Raw genomic sequence first — 18733 nt, 5'->3', positions numbered from 1 at the left:
CAACTGCGGTACTATTGACAGTTTAGACTGGGTGATCCTTTATTGTCGGGGGCCATCCTTTGCATTGTAGGATGTTGAGCAGCATCCCTGGTTTCAACTCACTAAATGTCAGTAGCACCGCCTCCGACCTCCCCAGTTGTGACAATCAAATACGTCTCCATACAGTGCAAAACGTCCCCTAGGGGGCGAAATTGCCCCTAGTTGGGAGCCCCCGTTCTACAGTATCCAAACACCACCGCAGTCCAAGGCCCAGCTTTAATCTCATCTTTCCCATGGGCTCTCTCCACACCAATGTGGCAGCTAATAGCCCTGCTCTCTTCTCTCCTCACAGGACCTCCCCTCCCTACATTTTTGTTTACACCAATCTTCTTTGGCTTTGTGACATTTCTTCTCTTATATTGTTCTAAAACAGCATACTTAATGATCTCTATGTTTATATGTTGGGTCCCTGATTAGACTAAAAGCCTCATGAAGAAGGAAACTGTCTTAACATTTTTTATATTTACTAGGTACCTAGAACATGCTTCACACAGAGCAGAAATTCAAGAATATTCAATAGTTTGATTCATTCACTATAATCAGATTGCCACTAAACAAGAAAATTTTCCAGACATCTGAAGCTTCTTCCGTCAGTGTAGAATGACATATTTTTATTTTTATTATTTTGATGGAAATCTTTCCAGTATTTATTTGCCTCTCTGTCTTAGTAAACAGAGTATGGAAAACACAGTCATTTTTAATGACACAGAAACATCAATTTTTATTTTGTGCTGTTTGGGTTGCTTTCTTTGTAAACTAGCTTCACGTGGTGCTGCTTTTAAAATTTTGTGTCTATTTTAGCGTTTCTCTCTCTTCTACAACGGATCACCTGACCTTTATCAGCTGTCCTCATGACTTCCAGTGGTCAGCTCTGCATCCTGGAGGTGAGAGGTGCTGGGAGGTGGGGGGAGTAGGCATGGTAGGCGGGTAGGGGGTAGGGGGTGTGTGAGGAACAACAGTGACAACCACCACAATCACATCATAAATCCTAACACTCTGTAAGAGTTATTGTATTGTAGACACTGGTCTACGTGCTCTACATCCAATGATTCATTCTGCATAACAATTCCAGCAATAGTTACTATTATTGCTTCTATTGCACTGACAAGGAAAGTGAGGCACAGAGAGATTGCATACCTTTCCCAAGTTCACAGACGCAGGAAATAGCAAAGAAGAGAGGGGCACCCAGGCAGCCTGTCTCAAGAACTTATATTATTAACCACTCCCCTGTGTTCCACTCAGTATAATTAGTTAACCACAGTCCTCAAAAATAAGTCAACCAATTTTACCAAAAATTCAGAGCAAATGATTTCCAGAAGTATTTGACGGTGGTTTTAGGTGGCATAAAGTGTATGAACTTTGTGGCAGTTACTGTGCTTGGGGCTTTCTTGACTTATTTGCTAAGCACCTGCTGTGTACCAGGCACTGTTCTAGAACTTCTTTTAGAATCAAAAGATTATAGACCGTTAGCACCAAAGGAGACACCAGACACCTTCTGATCCAGTGGTTTCACATCTGGCTACACATTAGAATCACCTGGGTGGCTTTGCTAAGGTGCTGTGTCTGGGCCCAGCGTCCTGAACAACTGAACTTGAATCCCTGCAGTTGGGGCCTCCCGGAGATGCTAACATGCAGCCAGACTTGATGACAGAGAAACTGAGGATCAGGGGAGCAGCCTGCCGAAAGTCACAGATCCGGAAGTTTTCAAAAGAAAACTTTTCCTAATTTTTAAAAATCTTTTCACTTCACCATTAAAAGTGTTCCAGGTGGTTGGAAATCTGTTCATTCCGCAAATACTTAGGAAGGGGCTGATAAACACAACAACATTAGTTAAAGTCAGCCGTCCCAGATCCTTGAGTGACGTGGTAATAGTCAATTGCCTCCCAAAGCGTAATGCAGGGTCCAAAACAGTTAAACGTTTTCCTGTCACGAGTGATCAGAATGTAATCGTTCACCAAATCTGAACTTTTATGGATAAGGGTAAGTCAAAGGCAGCAGAGTTTAGGGAAAATAGCAGTAGATTTGGAACACTGAAGAGCGGGTTCAAATCTAGCACTTGGAACAACTGGCAAATTTATTCGTGGCCCCAAGTCTCAGCTCTACACCTGCATAAAAGGGGCTAATACGTACTTTGCTGATAATCAAATCAGATCATGTAGCTACGTGCTTCCAGCACAGTTGATTAGGGAGCTCACAAATAATAAATCCCTTCCCTTCCTCCCTTTGAAGAGGACTAAAAAATAAATGAACAAGTCAATAAACTATACAACAGCCTAATTAGACCCGTGTCTTATAAAAGCAGATAAGAGGGGCTGGCCCTGTGGCCTAGCAGTTAAGTTCCCGTGCTCCGCTTCGGCGGCCCAGGGTTTTGACAATTCAGATCCTGGGCGAGGACATGGCACCATTCGTCAGGCCATGTTGAGGCAGCATCCCACATGCCACAACTAGAAGGACCCACAACTAAAATATACAACCACGTACTGGGGGGACTTGGGGAGAAAAAGAAAAAAGAAAAAAAAAGAAGCAGTTAAAAGACCATTAGCAAGAGACCATTTTTGCCTCTCATCCACAGAAGCATGATCTTTTCTGGCAGTCCTCCTCCTCGTGTACCTGCCAGAACCTTAGGAGCCCAGCACTTCCTTCTGCTCCTCCCTGGGAAAGCCCAATGAGGCAAAACCTTCTGCTCCCCTTACGAGTATCTGTGGGCTGCATTCATGCTCTGATTGCATCCACGCCCTAATTCAGGCTTACACTATTACTTCGCTGCTGGGTGGTGACAACAGGAGGGTGGCACCTTCTATAAAATGCATGCTGAAATGCCACAAGCTTTAACTGAATGTTAAAGCCTGGAGGTGGATGTTGTCCTTGGAATGTTAGAAACAACTGCATGCAAAGCTTTCGATACCTAACTGAGCATTTTCGTAGAAGTATTCCGAGGGAAAGTATTTTCTCAACTGACCAAACCAGATTGTTTTTGAGGTGTGTTCACAAGGAGAGCTCATATCTTCCTTAATAAACTCTTTGGCTCCCAGGACATTGCTGAATACCTCACAGAATAGTAATACCTTCTTTGCTCAGTCACTGACTAGGAGAATTTACTCCTTCAAATTCAATTTCAACAAATGCAGCAGAAAGCACTTACTATTTAAAATGCAATTCTCAGTGCAACTGTGGAACAGAAATGATAAAGCCAGAATGATAAATCGGCCCACCACGAGGGATAGAGGCACATGGGGAATATGAAGCATGCCATAACGTGGGCCATAATTGGTAGATAAACAACAGATTCCACCACAATTCCTATAAATTGGATATAATTTTATTGAATCACTTTAAATTCCCTACTGTGGTTGCTTTGCACAATATTTTCTCCTAAGTCCACAGCAATGCTCCCTAATGTAAATCTACGTCCTATAAAAATTCTTTTTGAGTAGAATCATGTTCCATAGGTTTTTCTGAAGAGAGTATTCCAAATTATAAGAACAAATGTATTAGTAAAAACATTTCTGAAAATATTCATGGTGTAACTAAAGTTCCACAGGATGCTAGATATGTAAAAAAATAAACTCATGAATGAATAAAGACAGAAAGACAGACGAAAGGAAGGAAGGAAGGAAGGGAGGAAGGAAGGAAGAAAGGAAAAAAGAAAGAAAGAAAAAGAAAGAGAAAGGAAGAAAGAAAGAAAAAGAAGGAAAGAAAGAAAGAGCGAGAGAAAGAAAGGAGGTGGGGGGTATATATAAACAAATAATTTTGAGGAAAGGCCAAGTTAAGCAAAATTAATGTCTCTTTTTACACTGCAAGATTTCTCAGAAGCTTTAATGCATGAATATGTGTTGTAACTCTCTAAGAAGTAGATCTGATAGAGAGTATTTCTCAAACTTTTTTTTTTCTCAAGCATTTTTCAAGACTCAGGTACTAGACACCAGTTTGGGAAACATTGACCTGAAATATTATCATAATATACTGCCTTTCAAAAGTTATGACAAATAAGCATCCTGACCTTCAGATGGAAGAAGAGTGGGTCCACCTGGCAAACAGACCAGAGGAAGCTCTCAACTGAGGTCAGCAATCATGAGCTCTTATAAAGCATTGGCAACTCCTGCATGATGTAAAACAGTTTCTCCCATAGTAACTACTGCTGGTCATATAACCGTGCAACAGCAATTAGAACACAATTGGATATAGTTCTGTTTTGGATGCAGATCCTGCAACGTATTCTTGAGGCTAATTTTTCTTTTTTATCTATTGCATAAGTGCAAAGCAACTTGAAATCTGAATATATATTTGTTATAGACTGAATGTTTGTGCCATCCCAAAATTCGTATGTTGAAGCTCTAACCCCCAACATTGAACTGGATTTGGAGACAGAGCCTGTGAGGAGGTGAAAGAGGTTAAATGAGGTCACAAGAGTGGAGCCCTAACCCAAGAGGGCTGGGATCCTGCCCTCCTTCCCCCTCCCACTCCCCCTTCCCCCTCCTCCCTCTCCGTCTGTCTGTCTCTCTCCCTCCAAAGAGGTCAAGTGAGCACACAGGGAGGTGGCAGCTGCTTACAAGCCAGGAAGAGAACTCTCACCAGAAAGTGAACCCTGTTGGACCTTGATCTTGAACTTTCCAGCCTTCAGAACCATGAGAAAATAAATTTCTGCCTCTTACATCATGCAGTCTGTGGTATTTTGGATGGCAGCCCAAGCAGGCTAATATAGTATTGGACAAACCATCAACCCATTCAGTCAAAATGGCTAATCAAATCAGTGGCAAATACATTGAGGATGTTTAAGGCTGAATCTACGGGTCCATGAATTTAAAACAGTTCATGCCATCGACTATCTCCAGATTTAGAGGAAGCGTAGGCCAACAGGAGGCTTTGCATCTGCTGTGTTACGACCGTGAAGAATCATGAGGGTGAAAAGTTTTCCGATTAAAAATGTCCTTTTTTTAAAAAGTTGACCTTTCTACTCATAAGCTTTCAAAACAAAAACAAAAATCCTCATCCAAACAAAATAAACGAAAAGCCTTCTCCCAACTTTCAGACACCTTATGCCAAACCTCTCCAATCCCTGATCTGTTCCAAGGCAGCATCTAGCTGTTGAGTTCCTAATGAAATCACGCCTTTGAAAGGTGTGCAAACACTGCTCTCACACGGGGGAAGATGAACACAATTGCTCACTTAGAAAGGCCAACTGAAAGTAATCTGCGCAAATGCCGGCCGGTTGTCAGGATTTGACGGCAGAACAGCTTTGGTTTCCAGGCCCTGAATAGATCCCCGTGCGCCAGGACAACCCCACACAGCCCGGCACGTACTGCAATGAGCCTCATCACTCCAGTCGTCACAGTCGTTGTAGCCGTTACACTGCAGTTTCCTGGGGACGCAGATTCCACTGGCACACAGAAAGCTCTCGCTTTCTCCGCAGAGCACTAAAAAAAGGGCAGAAACAATGTCAGAAGAAGGGTTTTTTTGTCTTAAAATTAGGAGGGCCAGATAGCAAACAGAAAAACACCTTCCCATGCTATTCAACAGACTCATTTCCAAATTCCCTCAGTTTCACTGTCACCAATTTTTCTTTGATCCTCTAGGCCATTAACTGTGAAAGAATAATACAAAGAGTGTTCGCTTGAGAAAAGCAAAGAAAATCCACCCGTGGGCTTGCAGAGTGAGAGGCCCCCTGTTCAGAGCACAAGAGAATAGTCTCATCACTTGCACGATGTATGTGAGGAAAATACCAAATGAGAGCATTTTTCTTAATAACTGAAAAGTATTTCAGAGTGAAGTGTTATTAACTGAACAAACGTTAAAAAAAACCAACTCTCCTTCTACAACCACTCAATGTTGCACAGAGAAAGTTACAATAAAAAGAATAAATTGATGTGTGCTTGAAACAGGCATGGAGACCCTATGTCCTGTATTTGAACTGTATTTTACTTGTTTAATAAAAATGCCAGCTAAAAATGCCAGAGTCAATTATGGCATAAGAAATGTGAAATAGCATTGGCTAATAATATTTTCATTCTTGTCTTTTCCTTAACACAGTTACATTTTTGGTATTTTTTGCTTTTAGTAGATGGGGCTCTTTTTCTTCTCAAAATTCAACAAATATTCAATTGTTTCACAACTACAATAGACCATAAAAGTAAGATAAAAAGCTAGAAAGATTGCTTTTCAGGGAAACCATTAATGAAAGGACAAATCAGTTCAGGGACCAGCCCCTTGGCATAGTGGTTAAGTTCAGCGCTCTCCACTTTGGTGGCCTGAGTTCTCGGGTTTGGATCTCCAGCGAGGACCTACACCACTCAGCAGCCATGCTGAGGCAGCAACCAGGAGATAAAGTGGAGAAAGATTGGCACAGATTTTAGCTCAGGGCTAATCTTCTTCAGGAAAAAAAAGAGAAGGATAAATCAGTTCAACAAAATGGGTGTTAAAATACACTTAAATATTTGGTAATGTGCATCAACTGCCTTTTAAATGTGTAAAACCTTTGACCCAGCAATCTTATTTCTTCTTTCATAAAAGGAAATTATTATAAATAAGTGTAACTTTTTATTTTTAGGGATATTCATACCATCATGGTTGATAATGAGGAAACTGTGAAACAACAGATATGCACTACTAGCGGACAAGTTAAATACATTTGGGTACCTCCATGCTAAGGAATACCGTTACAGCCATCGAAAAATATACTGTAGAAAATACTTGATGTCCGGGGAAAAAGTTCAAGATAATTTAAGTGGAAAAACACCATTTGGTTCTAAAAAAGCACAATGTAATTTGGCCTGGAAAGAAGCATATCAAAAGTTACAATGATTATCCCTGGGATTAGGATTAAAAGTCATTTTTAGTTACTTCATTGTATTTCGCGATGTTCTTATAATGATCATGTATTACTTTTTTTTTAATCAGGAAAAAACTAACTTTTCTCATGAGTTCCCAATTCAGAACAACAGTAGATAAATACAACCTTTGAAGACATCTCTGTCTCTCTTTGTCTCCCTCTCCCCACAAAAGCTGTTGTGATCAGTTGTGTGGTCAGCTGCCTGTACACTGTCATAGTGCTGTATGTCACTAAAGCACATACTCCTTGACGAGACGAACCCTGTTGACTAACTAAAGGGAACCAGCAAATATGGCACGTTTTAACTCAGAGATTGAAATACAGAAAAGTGCAGCCCATGCCTGGCCCCAGCAGAGTGGCTGGCACTGAGGAGGTTTGCAATCAATATTTGACGGCACATCCGTCTCAATGGAGCAAAATATATGGCCAGAAAGCAAAGAAAAAAATGCAATGAATGAATTATTTTCCAATGCTATCAAGGAAATCAGAGTTTTGATTTGCTGAACATGAAGTACTAGTTGAACTGGTAAGTTTCTTATGCTACCACATCATGTGCAGTCTTCACAGACAAAAGTCTGGTTTTCCATTTTGTTTGTTGCCAACAGCAAAGCCTGGGGTACTAAGATTTCAGTATCAATATAAACGACATCTATGGACTTCAACTGTCAAGATATGAACCATGTTTATGTTTTGTATAGCCTTAGAGGATTCGGCACAGGACTGCAGTCCTATAGCCACAGAGATAGGCTCCTAAATGCTACACAGGAAACCAGATATAAAATGAAAATCCCAAACACTAAGATTTTACCAGCCAGTCTGTACAATGTCTTCTCTCCAGGGTTAAGAGGAAATTTCAAGGAATGGGTGTTTATCCTATTGTGAGATTGTTCCTGCACTATACTGGAGAGTGCAGGAATTCCATCTGTCTGCATTTCGGCAGCTGCAATGCCTCCGAAGAATTATTGCATTCCCCACCTTATGGCTCTGGTGATTCCTCAGGAGATGTAGCTGAAAGCTCAACAGTAAATAGCTCCCAATATCTCGTTTTCGTCTTTAAGACCCTATATATTTTACTCCAGTAAAGCCATTCTTGTGTATGGTTATGTCAAATCTGGATCAAATTTAAAACATGGCATTGCTTGCATTGTTTTGATTATCAATATCTCATGTCTTGGCTGATTCAGCAGAAACTGACTTCTTTTGTGTGGTTCCTCAGCGGGAGATGTGGCTGCCCTTGATTTTAGGACACTATAAATTTGTGTCTTTATTCTTATTCTTTTTTTAAGAAGTTCACAGTTTCATTAATCAACATTATTTTTGTAAAATTAGAATAACTTTTTGTATAGTCTCTGCTTGATTTCTCCTTAAACTGTATCCAGAATGTCCATTTTTATTTGTGTAAAACTGTTCAACTAGCAAAGTACTTCAAACACATCTTATCTGGACTTTCCAGGCAGCCCATAAAGTAGACAGGTGGGCATTCCAGCACAACGTCCTTGGGGGAGCTGATAGTTTACAAATAGAGGAACTGGAGAATTGTGTGCTCAAGACAGCAATTGCCCAAAGCCGTGTAGCTGGGAAGAGGTGAAAACCACCCCAGAATCACGAGGACAGGGCTTCAGTGTCCATCTGCCACACCACATCCAACCTCTGTTTCTGATACAGCGGTAGTTGTGTAGTCAGTTCAAGGGCACCAGGTTCAAGTACAAGTTCAAACTTGCCATATTTTTTTTCTCTAAACAAAAGATCAACGTCTGTCCTTCAGGGGAACTGGACTGGATGAGATGACATTCCATGTCAGCTCTGAGTTTTTCGGAGAACCCCCTGAGAGAGCTCTTAACAAGTTTCTGAAGAGATTTTTTTCAACCATAAATTTCACTGTCTTATGCCAATCATCTTCCAACAGCCTTTAGACCTAATCCTTAAGATGACAAGGGAGATCCCCTGAGGTGAAGTCATGCTATACAATCTTGATACCATATCCACTAAAATCATCTATAATTCTTACAGGTATATTTTGGACTTTAAACCAATGGCAGATTGATCAATGGAAGATTCATTTGTTAAATGAACAAATACTTACTGAGTATCTACTACATGCTAGGCATTATTCTAGCACCTGGGGATACAGCAAAGAAGAAAATAAAAATAATTCCCCATCTTCATGTAGCATATATTCTACTGATCAGCATCTAATAAAGATATTTTACCAACTATAGATGGTTTACCAGCAAAGTTGACTTCCATTTACACATGTGACAATTAATATTAAGGCAACGATAAGGGTATACAAGGGTATATTGCCTAAGACACTAGTTTACATGACCAAATGGTGGGGACAATTATGAATAACCTGGACTTCAGAACTACATGGATTCTAAAGAGTATATACTCATGAAGATGATCAGCTCTTTTCAGAATTCTTGTCCCTGATAACAGACTGCTGAAATGACATCCACAGCCTGAGATGACCTTTAGATTTTCTGCAACTGTTTTGAGGCCTCTCAGTTCTCTCTGCCTGTGTATTATGGGCAGCATTTATATTGGTAAATGCTCTCACTACTCGTCACTAACTTTTAGAGTCTTTTTCAGAAATTACTCACCAATCTCTGACTGTATAGTTTCCTCATGCACCCTGCCTTTGAGCCCTTGTTTAAAGCCTGAAGCTCAGGTTCAACTCTACTTCTGAGGAGAAAGCTGACCGGGCATATTGGGTCATCACCTGAGCCTGAACTAAGAGCCTGTCAGTCCTTCATTCCACATGCTGCTCGAAATTAAATTAGTATAAACCGCTGTTGCTTTACCTTTCACAACGTTATTTGACTAGATGAAAAAGAACGAGTGCAATCTTTTAGCAGCTGATACAAGAATTCCTCTTGGGGAGAGCATTGCATATCTTGGCATAATAGGTTGATAAAAAAGATTGAGGTGAGGGCCAGCCCTGGTGGCCTAGTGGTTAAGTTCGGTGCACTCCACTTCAGTGACCCAGGTTCAGTTCCCAGGCATGGACTTACACCACTTGTCTGTCAGTGGCCACGTGGTGGTGGCAGACCACATACAAAAAGAGGAAGACTGGCAACAGATGTTAGCTCAGGGCAACTCTTTCCCAGCAAAAAAACAAAAAAGACTGAGGTGAAACATAAGAGGTGAGAGAGGAGAGAGAAAATCCAAGGGTATGCTCAAGTGTCCAACTTGGTCCTTACCCAGCCTTCTAGGTCATACTAACTGGAAGGTCCTTCCTTGTGTTGAACATTAAGATGTTTGGGGTAGGCAAGTATGGGTATCAGAAAGCTCTGTGTATGAAAGGAGTGAGGATGCCCATGGGGAAAGAGAGAAGCCAGTGCAGCTGGGCACTGTCTTGGGAGAAAGGTAAGTAAAAAGAGTTGGTTGAGTCTCCTTGAGGCACACCGTAAAGAGAAGACTCTCTGAAGACAGAAATATCTAGTTGGATGTTTCAAGTTGTTTTCTGAGGAATGGGAGGTGTAATCATTTCCTCTATCTGCCACATGGAATTGGCAAAGCTTATGACGCTCTCTAATTTTTTCACTCATTTATTTATCCAATTTGGCACTCTCCCAGGAGCTTGCAATATATCATTGAATACAGAATAGATCCTGCATTGTGGAGATATATTCTAGAGCAAAAAATAATACCAATAAATAAGACAATTGTTACATATTACATCAGAAGGTAATAAGTGCTATGAAAATAAAAAGAGTACAACAGATTAAGAGAGCTAGCAGATGTGGGCTTGAGTTAGGACAGGTGCCAAAATCAATTAGGGAGCTGGGGCAGGCCTTACTGAAAGCTGACATTTGAGCGACAATTTGAAAGAGGTGAGGGAGTTAACCAAATCTCGGGGGAAGATTTCAGCAGAAGGAAGTGCCAGTGCAAAGGCCCTCAGGCCAGAGCATGCCTGGCGGGTGTCAGAAACAGCAAGGAGACCTGTGTGGCTACAGTAGAGAGAGTGAGGGAGAGAACAGCAAGAGATAAGGCAGAGCAGAAGGAAGGGCCCAAGCATGGAGGGCTTTATCAGGACTTTGTAACTTAGATAAAAAAACAAAGAGTCATTGCAAGATTTGAGTAAAGAGTGGCAAGATCATTTTCAAGGATCTCTGCCTGTTGTGTTGAAAATACTCCAGAAGAGCAAAGAAAACTGTAGGGAAACATTTAGGAGGTTATTCAAGTAATCCAGAAAGAGATGTTGCCGGCTCCGAGCAGGTAGCAGTGGAGGTTCTGAGACATTCTGGGATGCCGGATGTATTTTGAAGTAGAGCTAGTAGGGTTTCCTGGTCCATTAGACGGAAGTTGTGAGGGAAGATAAGAGCCAATGGTGACTTCAAGTTTTCAGCCAGACAGAAGACTGGAACTGCTGTCCACTGAGATGGGCAAGGCTACTGGAGGAGCAAGATGGTGGGGAAATAATATAAATGTGTGAGTCATCAGAAAATCAATTTAAAGTCAGTGTGCCTGGATGAGATCACCAAGGGAATGGTTAGTGAAGAGTGAGAATTAGTGAGATAGTGAAGGCTGAGCTGTTAAACCCCATATTTAATAGCTATAAGGAAGAGGAGAACCCTGCAAAGAGACTGAGAAGGATTGGCCAGTGTGGTAGGAGGAAAACCAGCAGTGAGCGTGGTATCCTGGAAGCCAAGCGAAGGAAAGCGTATCAAAGAGGAAGAAATGATCAACCACGCCAAATGCTGCTGATGGGTAAGACGAAACTGAGAATTACAATCAGATTTGGCAATATGGAGGTCAGTGGGGACCCTGATAAGAGCAGTTTCAGTGGAGTGGTGAGGACAAAAATCTGGCTGGAGTACATTTAAGAGAGACTGAGGGAGAAAAAGTAGCTCAAAGAGAAAGGATAATTCTTTGTTTGCTGAAGAGAACAAATAAATGCAGTAGTATTTTACAAGGGAAGTGGGATAAAAAAATAAGCATTTTTTAATGCTTTTGTGTGAGTACAGTACATTCTATGTGGAGAGCATAGTGTGGTTCAAAGTTCTGCCTACAAGTTGGTTAGGGTCAAAGTAACAACGGCCACTCTTGAGCTCAGGGATGGAGGATCATTGACATCAGGAATGTATTTACAATCTAAAAATGAAGCCAGCCTTTTATCTGTCTGTCTCACTAATCCCATGACTAAAATGTGGCTCCCTCCGAAGAACTGTCCATCTTCCAGGTGAGAAATCCTTCTTATTGTCTTCTGCATCTTCTTCAACAACTACTAGACATCTGTTAAACATGGCGCACCATGCTACTCACTTCTAATGGCACTGATGCTCAAGACCATTAGAACTGCAGCCTGCACAACACAAAAACAAAAAGCAAAACCCTGTTTCCTTATAACTCACATCATTTATATTAGTAGAAGATAGTCATTTGTTTGCTTATTGTCTCTCTCCCCCTCCTAGAATGTCAGCTCCTTGAGAGAAGGCTCTTTATCAGTTTTCCTCACTGCTGTGTCCTGAGTCTAGAATAGAATTAAATATTTGATGAATGACTAAATGAAGACTGAGAATATAAGGTGCCCAGCAGGAGTACATGATCATTCCTACTTCTTGGTCCTACATGTTTAAAGGCAATAAATATCTTACAATTTTATCCCTTTAATTGCTAGGGGAATAAACTGCTGATGAAATATTAAAATCCTTCTGTGTTACAGTGGGATACCCCCTCAAACCTGCAGGCAAGTCTGGCTTCTGAGCAGCATTTGCTCATGTGTCAGGACAATGAATATAAAAGATCCTTCTATATAAAATCATCTTCCCCACTGGCCTGTGATGACGTGTCTAGCATTCTGCCAACACTTACCCCCACACTACCCACTCCTTAGGTTAAAATGGTGGTTTTCAGAAGAACTCTAGGATAGCAAGGAAAGGATTTGGAGGCCACATCATGGTTCATAGAGTGTCTTCAGTGCCCTATTCCACTTCAACCAGATAGCTCTACTGTGTTTGCTTTATACATTTGAGTCCAGGTAAAATTTCCTTTGAAAATGGATTTTTGTTCCCAGAAACAAGTTTAAAAACCCCTTCAACCTAAAAATTTTACGCATTCAGTTAAAGTCTGAGAGAGCTTACATTTCAATTCAATTTTTTAGCTATGAATATTTAGTTCTGAATTTAATTATAGATAGTTTAGCTTTTCATTATATTTAGACTTGAAAGAATGGGACCCAGGAGTAGTAACTTTTGAGGTGGGGCAGAGGGAGGCAGGACAGCTCAAGAAAGGTATAAAACGTGAGAAGAGTGAGAAGGGAGACCTGGAACCACAACTGAGCTCAGAATGGTCCTGCTCGAAGGTGCGGTGGGCATGGATCGAACTCTGTCACACTGAGGCGCAAGAAATGCCACATCATTTTGTTTTTCTAAATCAAATCAATTCACACTTCCCACTCAAAAAGGTGATAAGAAATATTCAGGCATGTTTTGCAAGGGCCTCTCCCTCCTTAGGGTGGAACAAGAATCTAAGGGAAGAACCAAGAAAGGGGCTCTAGCTTTCAATTCTTCAGAGAATTGCTGAGGGGCTCATGGTTCTAAGCTCTTAGGGTTTATGCTAGACAGACCACTCCATTATGACTGTGCCTCGCCAGGGTGCAGGGCCATGGTCCCCAACATCAGCTTTCCTGGCTGCCCCACTCAGCCATTCCCCTCTGAGATCCTGCCTCTTCTCCCAAGCAAGTGAGCACTAATTCCTGCTATGTGAGGGTCATCCCCAAACCCAGTCCCCATCCAAGCCTCAGGGGATGAATCCTACGTCCTCTGTGTCCACCTCTACCCTCCAAACACCTCCCCTATGCCACTCCACTCTCGGCGATCCCACACCATCTCAGCTCACAACTTCTCTCCTCAATGCTGGTCTCCCTTTTCTGAGAATACACAGATGATAGCACACATCCTTTTTGTTTTCTTAGTAAATTGCTCTATTACACAGATTTTTCGTTCACTATCCAGGGAACAAAGGACTTTATTAGCATCTTTTAACTGACAGTTGTTCATTCTAACTTAGTACATGGTAAGTGGTCAGTAAATGCCTGTTGAATAAGTGCATTAAAAGGGCCCTTAACTTAGATATTCTAAAGATAGAAGTGCCACAGTGACTCCCTCTTTTATGACCTGTATGGCTACCTTGCTGTTAGGACAACCATCCCCTCACTACAGTCCAACTCTTTAGTGCCACGTCCCTCCGTGCCTCTTATATAACATGTTTTAATTAGAGAGAAACCATCTCTGTCAAACTAAAGTTCAAAGAAGTCCAAAACAACTCCCCTAATTAAACGTCCTCAAGTCTAAGTTCCTCCTTGACTCATTTTTTTCCCTCTGAAACGCCTTTGCTGAAATGAATGCTATGCTTGACTCAATGGAAACTTTGCCATCTGGCCTTCAGCTTAACTTCCTGAAAATAAGAGCTAAGTATACTTATTGCCTGTCCGACAGCATAATGGAAGAGCTATCATTCTATGGAAAAATCAGTCATTGTGAAATGATCTAAAAATCATTAACAGGAAACAAAAATAGATCTGTAAGTGGTGGCACTCTGATAGGAGAGAGAATGTAAAGAGTTTAGAAAGCAGTTCTATGTCATCATTCAACATCTCAAGTAAAATCACAGTACAAAGTACAGTTATACAAAACTCTGCTCGGTAGATTTTAAATCTAATTAGACAGAGGAGAAAGTAAAGAAAGAATAGAGTAAAAAGCAAGAACTCAAGCTTTATGATCAGAGACTGTCAGAAATACACTGCCAAGCAGAAATCTAAAGAAACTTTTTTAAAAAGAACCTTTATTCATCCAACATTTCAGAAGGAAAAGAAGAAAGGAAGGAGGAAAGGAAAGAAGGGAAGGAGGGAGGAAGGAAGGAAGAGAGGAAGAAGGGAGAGTAGGAAAGGAAGGAAGGAAGGGAAAGAAGAACAACTTCCAAACAGGAATTGTCTACCTAAAAGGATATACTAGTTTACTACCTTAAGTTTTAGTGTCTGAAAGTCGCAAATAGGACTCTGAAGCAATTTTGTCAAAAATCATTGGAAAATAAGATGTATTCCAAGACTCTGTTATTTATCATTTCCTGCAAATAAGTACAATAATATAATTTCAAGTTTTTAAAGAACACAGACAATCTAGAAACTGTATGCTTATAGTCTCTCCTCTCAACAAGGCAAGCAGAGATTTCTAAATTCAGAGATACTCAAACACATAGGGTTTTTTGGGGAGGTGCTACTTTCTGAATTTGCCTTAGGAAATAAACACCTTATTTTCTAAATAAGTTGTTATCATTTAAAGGAACTTTAAAATATTTTTGAGATTTTCTCCAAACATAAAACTGTCTCAAATGATGTTTTGCAATTATTCACTGGGAATCACAAAATGATAATGATGGAACAATAAATACACTACCTTTGACAAATTTCAAACAAATGTAGTATGTCTTCTATAAAAGAGTTAGAGCTTGCAAATAAATCTAACAGAAATAAAGGAAATCGATATGATTTGCAAAGAAAATGGTCTCTTGCATGCATATGGTAGTACCTGAAAAGTGATCCATATAAACATTTTTCCAGACCTTTATTAAATGTGTAACTCAGTCACATCTATGAAAGACTTATGAGAAAGAGGAACAGAGAAAAGTAACCAGTTTGAAGAGCTATCCCCTGTGATTTTTCTTGCTTGTTGGGCTATACGGATTGCACTGATTTCATTTTATGGGTTTATAGTTTGTGGACTTCATTTTCAACTCTAAACCAAATTTAATTTTAATCCCACTTTCTTTTATTTTAGTCCATTTTTTGTATTTACAATCTAAAAGCTACAATAAATGGTCTACGACTTTGTAATACTGGGTGGCCTGAGACCCAGAAGTAGAATATACATATATATTTAGAATTTACTGTGAAAAGAACTTCAAAAAATACCTTCAAGAATAGATTACCATTCTACCCTAATGTCTAAAATTTCATTTCCAGTCCCATGAAGACTATCCTATATCATTTTTCCACCTACTCTCTATTGTTAATTACTGTAACTCAAGGTATTCCAAAGCATTATCATTCTTTGTGGGGTTTTTTGAGGAATATTAGCCCTGAGCTAACTACTGCCAATCCTCCTCTTTTTGCTGAGGAAGACTGGCCCTGAGCTAACATCCGTGCCCATCTTCCTCTACTTTATATGTGGGATGCCTGCCACAGCATGGCTTTCCAAGTAGTGCCATGTCCACACCCGGGATGGATCCGGTGAACCCCGGGCCGCCAAAGCGGAATGTGCGCACTTAACTGCTGTGCCACCGGGGCGGTCCCCAGCATTATCATTCTTAAAAATTCACTGTCAGGATACTGTAGGATCTCACCTAACTTCCAGATCCCCCAGCCAGTAGCTGGATGCCAAGATTCTGAAGACCTAGGTTAGAACTCTGCCCAAGACCCTCTCTAATCTCCATGCTCTTAGCTGTTGGCAACAAATCCCACTCATTTGCCCCTGCACAGTAGCCCATGGGGACAGCAGGCATTCCAATGGCTGGGTCAAGGCAGTGTTGGGAAAACCTAGCTATCTGACCCTTCAAGCTTAAACCACCCCCAAACAATCACGTGACATTAATTACAAATGCTATTATGATTAAAAGAAAAGAAGTTAATGGTGAAGAAATTAGTTCATAAACATTCACCCTCATATCTATACTGATATTGACTGGATCTACAGACAAGAAAAGTAATTATTCACAAAAATGACCCTGAGATACAAAAATAAAAGTTATTTTGTAAAAAAAAACAAACAAACTACAGATTTGGATTTAAATTAAGCTATCTATGCTACTTTGGGCAAGTTATTGAACCTTTTGGAGCTTCTTATCTGAATTCCGCCTGCTTTGGGATTGTTTTTGAGCATATTAATCAGTAACGATATAAAGCGCCTGGCACTGAATAGGGTAAAGCCCAGTATGTTCTGTTTACTATGGTTGGGAAGTGTGTAATTCACTTCTGAAAGATGGCCATCACAAAGAGTTGAAAAACGCATTGTGCTTAAAGGTTAACCAAAAATAGTTAGAGGGTCTCATTCTCCGACCTTGTGGACACAGCACTGCTTGCTCTGGTGTGGAATGAGAGAGCAACTGGACTCTTTGTAACAACTAAGATAACTGGAAAAGAACATGGTTCTAAAGAGATCAACACACACAGAAGCTAATATAACAACATCCAGAGACAGAATTCCTAAGTTTTCTTTGGCTCGTAGACAGAAAAGGAAGTCAATTGCTCCAGGAATGTTGACTTTAACTGTTAAATCGTTTGTGGCCTGTTATATGATTTACAAACTGGTAGAACACAGAGGTCCCTGAATTCCCTCTCCCATGCTTCCTCCACTTTTCTACCACCGCGTGCCTTTCACAGCACAGCTACGTAAAATCTCTCCGAGTATCCATAGTTACCAGGATTGTGTATAACAAAGCCACACAGACTAAACCTAACATGGAAAAAATCAACCTTGCCCAAAACTAAATATAAGCACCATTTAATTAACTTGCATTCCAGAGTCATAGCTGCCAACTTGCTGAGACCAGAAGATTGGGTACACAGCACCCAAGGGCTCAGAGGGAGGGGGAAAAATCTGCTAAAATTTTTTCCAGAATCTTCACAGGATTCATCTATTCCTTTGTACTGGTAAACAGGATTAATATCCCCTGTGAACAAGATATAGTGATCCAGTCGGGGGATAGAATGAGCCAAGGCAGGAAGAGGTGAAGTTTCAGGAGAGGCTGAAGTTTTGGGAGGGACAAAAAGAGACCAGAAATGTATAGCAACTAATCTGGCATTGAGATCAGCCCTGAGTCAAATAGGGAGCAGTGCACGTTATCCCTGAGAGGAGAAAAGACGTTACCACGGATAACGGAAAGTCAAAAACAATATGCCTATCACTATAAACTGTCATTACTGCAATTTGAGCAGTGATGCAGTCTCATCTAAAAATACTCTACTGATCAACCTGCAGTGCTTAAATTAATCCTGGGAATTTTTATGATGTGAGAGTCAGTCAGTGGTGAATGGGTTGGGAGCAATATTGCTGGGAAAAGGTCCATTTTTCTCCCTCTTCCAAAAATGCAGGGAATGTGCAGTTTCTAAGCAGAATCACAAGATGGCAGCCATACTCAGCACACGGACCCTGTGAGGCACTACAGGGAGGAACTCAGCCGGAGACCCTCACCACCTAAGAGGTTTCGGAGACTCGGGGAGAATTCCAGCTGGGAAACTTCTGTTTTCCAAAGGGCATCCTTTGCTTGTGTCTACAACTGGTAATTTTTCAATAATGAAATCCCAATTCTGTCAATTATTACTACAAAGAATGGAAAAGCCCATCACAATTGATGCCTACTCATATCTTTTGCACATTTATCCATTGGTTTTCTTCCTTATTGATTTATCAGAACTCTTTTTGATGCAGCCATTTTCTCCCAAGCCATCACTTATTTGTCTTTTAAATTCAGAGTCTCTTTACCTATACAAAAGTTCCACATGCATATGACATCAAATATGTCAGTCTTTATGATTTACATCTTTACAAACCATATGTATACGTGTCATAGAACAGACACTCTGTCAGGGCAGTGATTTTTGTCTCTTGTTTTCTGCTATAGTCACAGGTCTTAGAAGAGTGGCGGGCACATAGAGTGGGCTAAACAAACTTTGCATTCAGTCCATAGCCTTCCCAGAGCAGATGGAAAATACTAAGGCCGAAATTAAGAGACACATTCTGGCCAAAATACAGGAGAAATAGGCCACAGAGATAGAGAAACCAGGTCAGATTTCCTAATAGTCAAAACTGATTTTGACATGGCCATAGAGGAAGGATACAGGCTGACTGATTGATTTTTGTTCAAATA

General features: G+C 40.7%; 1 protein-coding gene across 6 annotated transcripts in view; it reads right to left on the bottom strand.

The window, feature by feature from the left end:
- CORIN (corin, serine peptidase) overlaps positions 1 to 18733 on the bottom strand; it is a 210761-nt gene that overhangs the window by 76228 nt on the left and 115800 nt on the right. For all 6 annotated transcript variants that reach the window (XM_014738735.3, XM_070262494.1, XM_070262495.1 and 3 more), the window contains exon 6: positions 5340 to 5453. In XM_014738735.3, coding sequence (XP_014594221.3) covers positions 5340 to 5453 — 114 coding nt within the window. The remainder of the gene's footprint in view (positions 1 to 5339; positions 5454 to 18733) is intronic.

This window comes from Equus caballus, chromosome 3, assembly GCF_041296265.1.
Source record: "Equus caballus isolate H_3958 breed thoroughbred chromosome 3, TB-T2T, whole genome shotgun sequence".
Classification (NCBI taxonomy): Eukaryota; Metazoa; Chordata; class Mammalia; order Perissodactyla; family Equidae; genus Equus; species Equus caballus.
The sequence above is the reverse complement of the archived record's forward strand: the minus strand, read 5'-3'. Positions and strand labels throughout refer to the sequence as shown.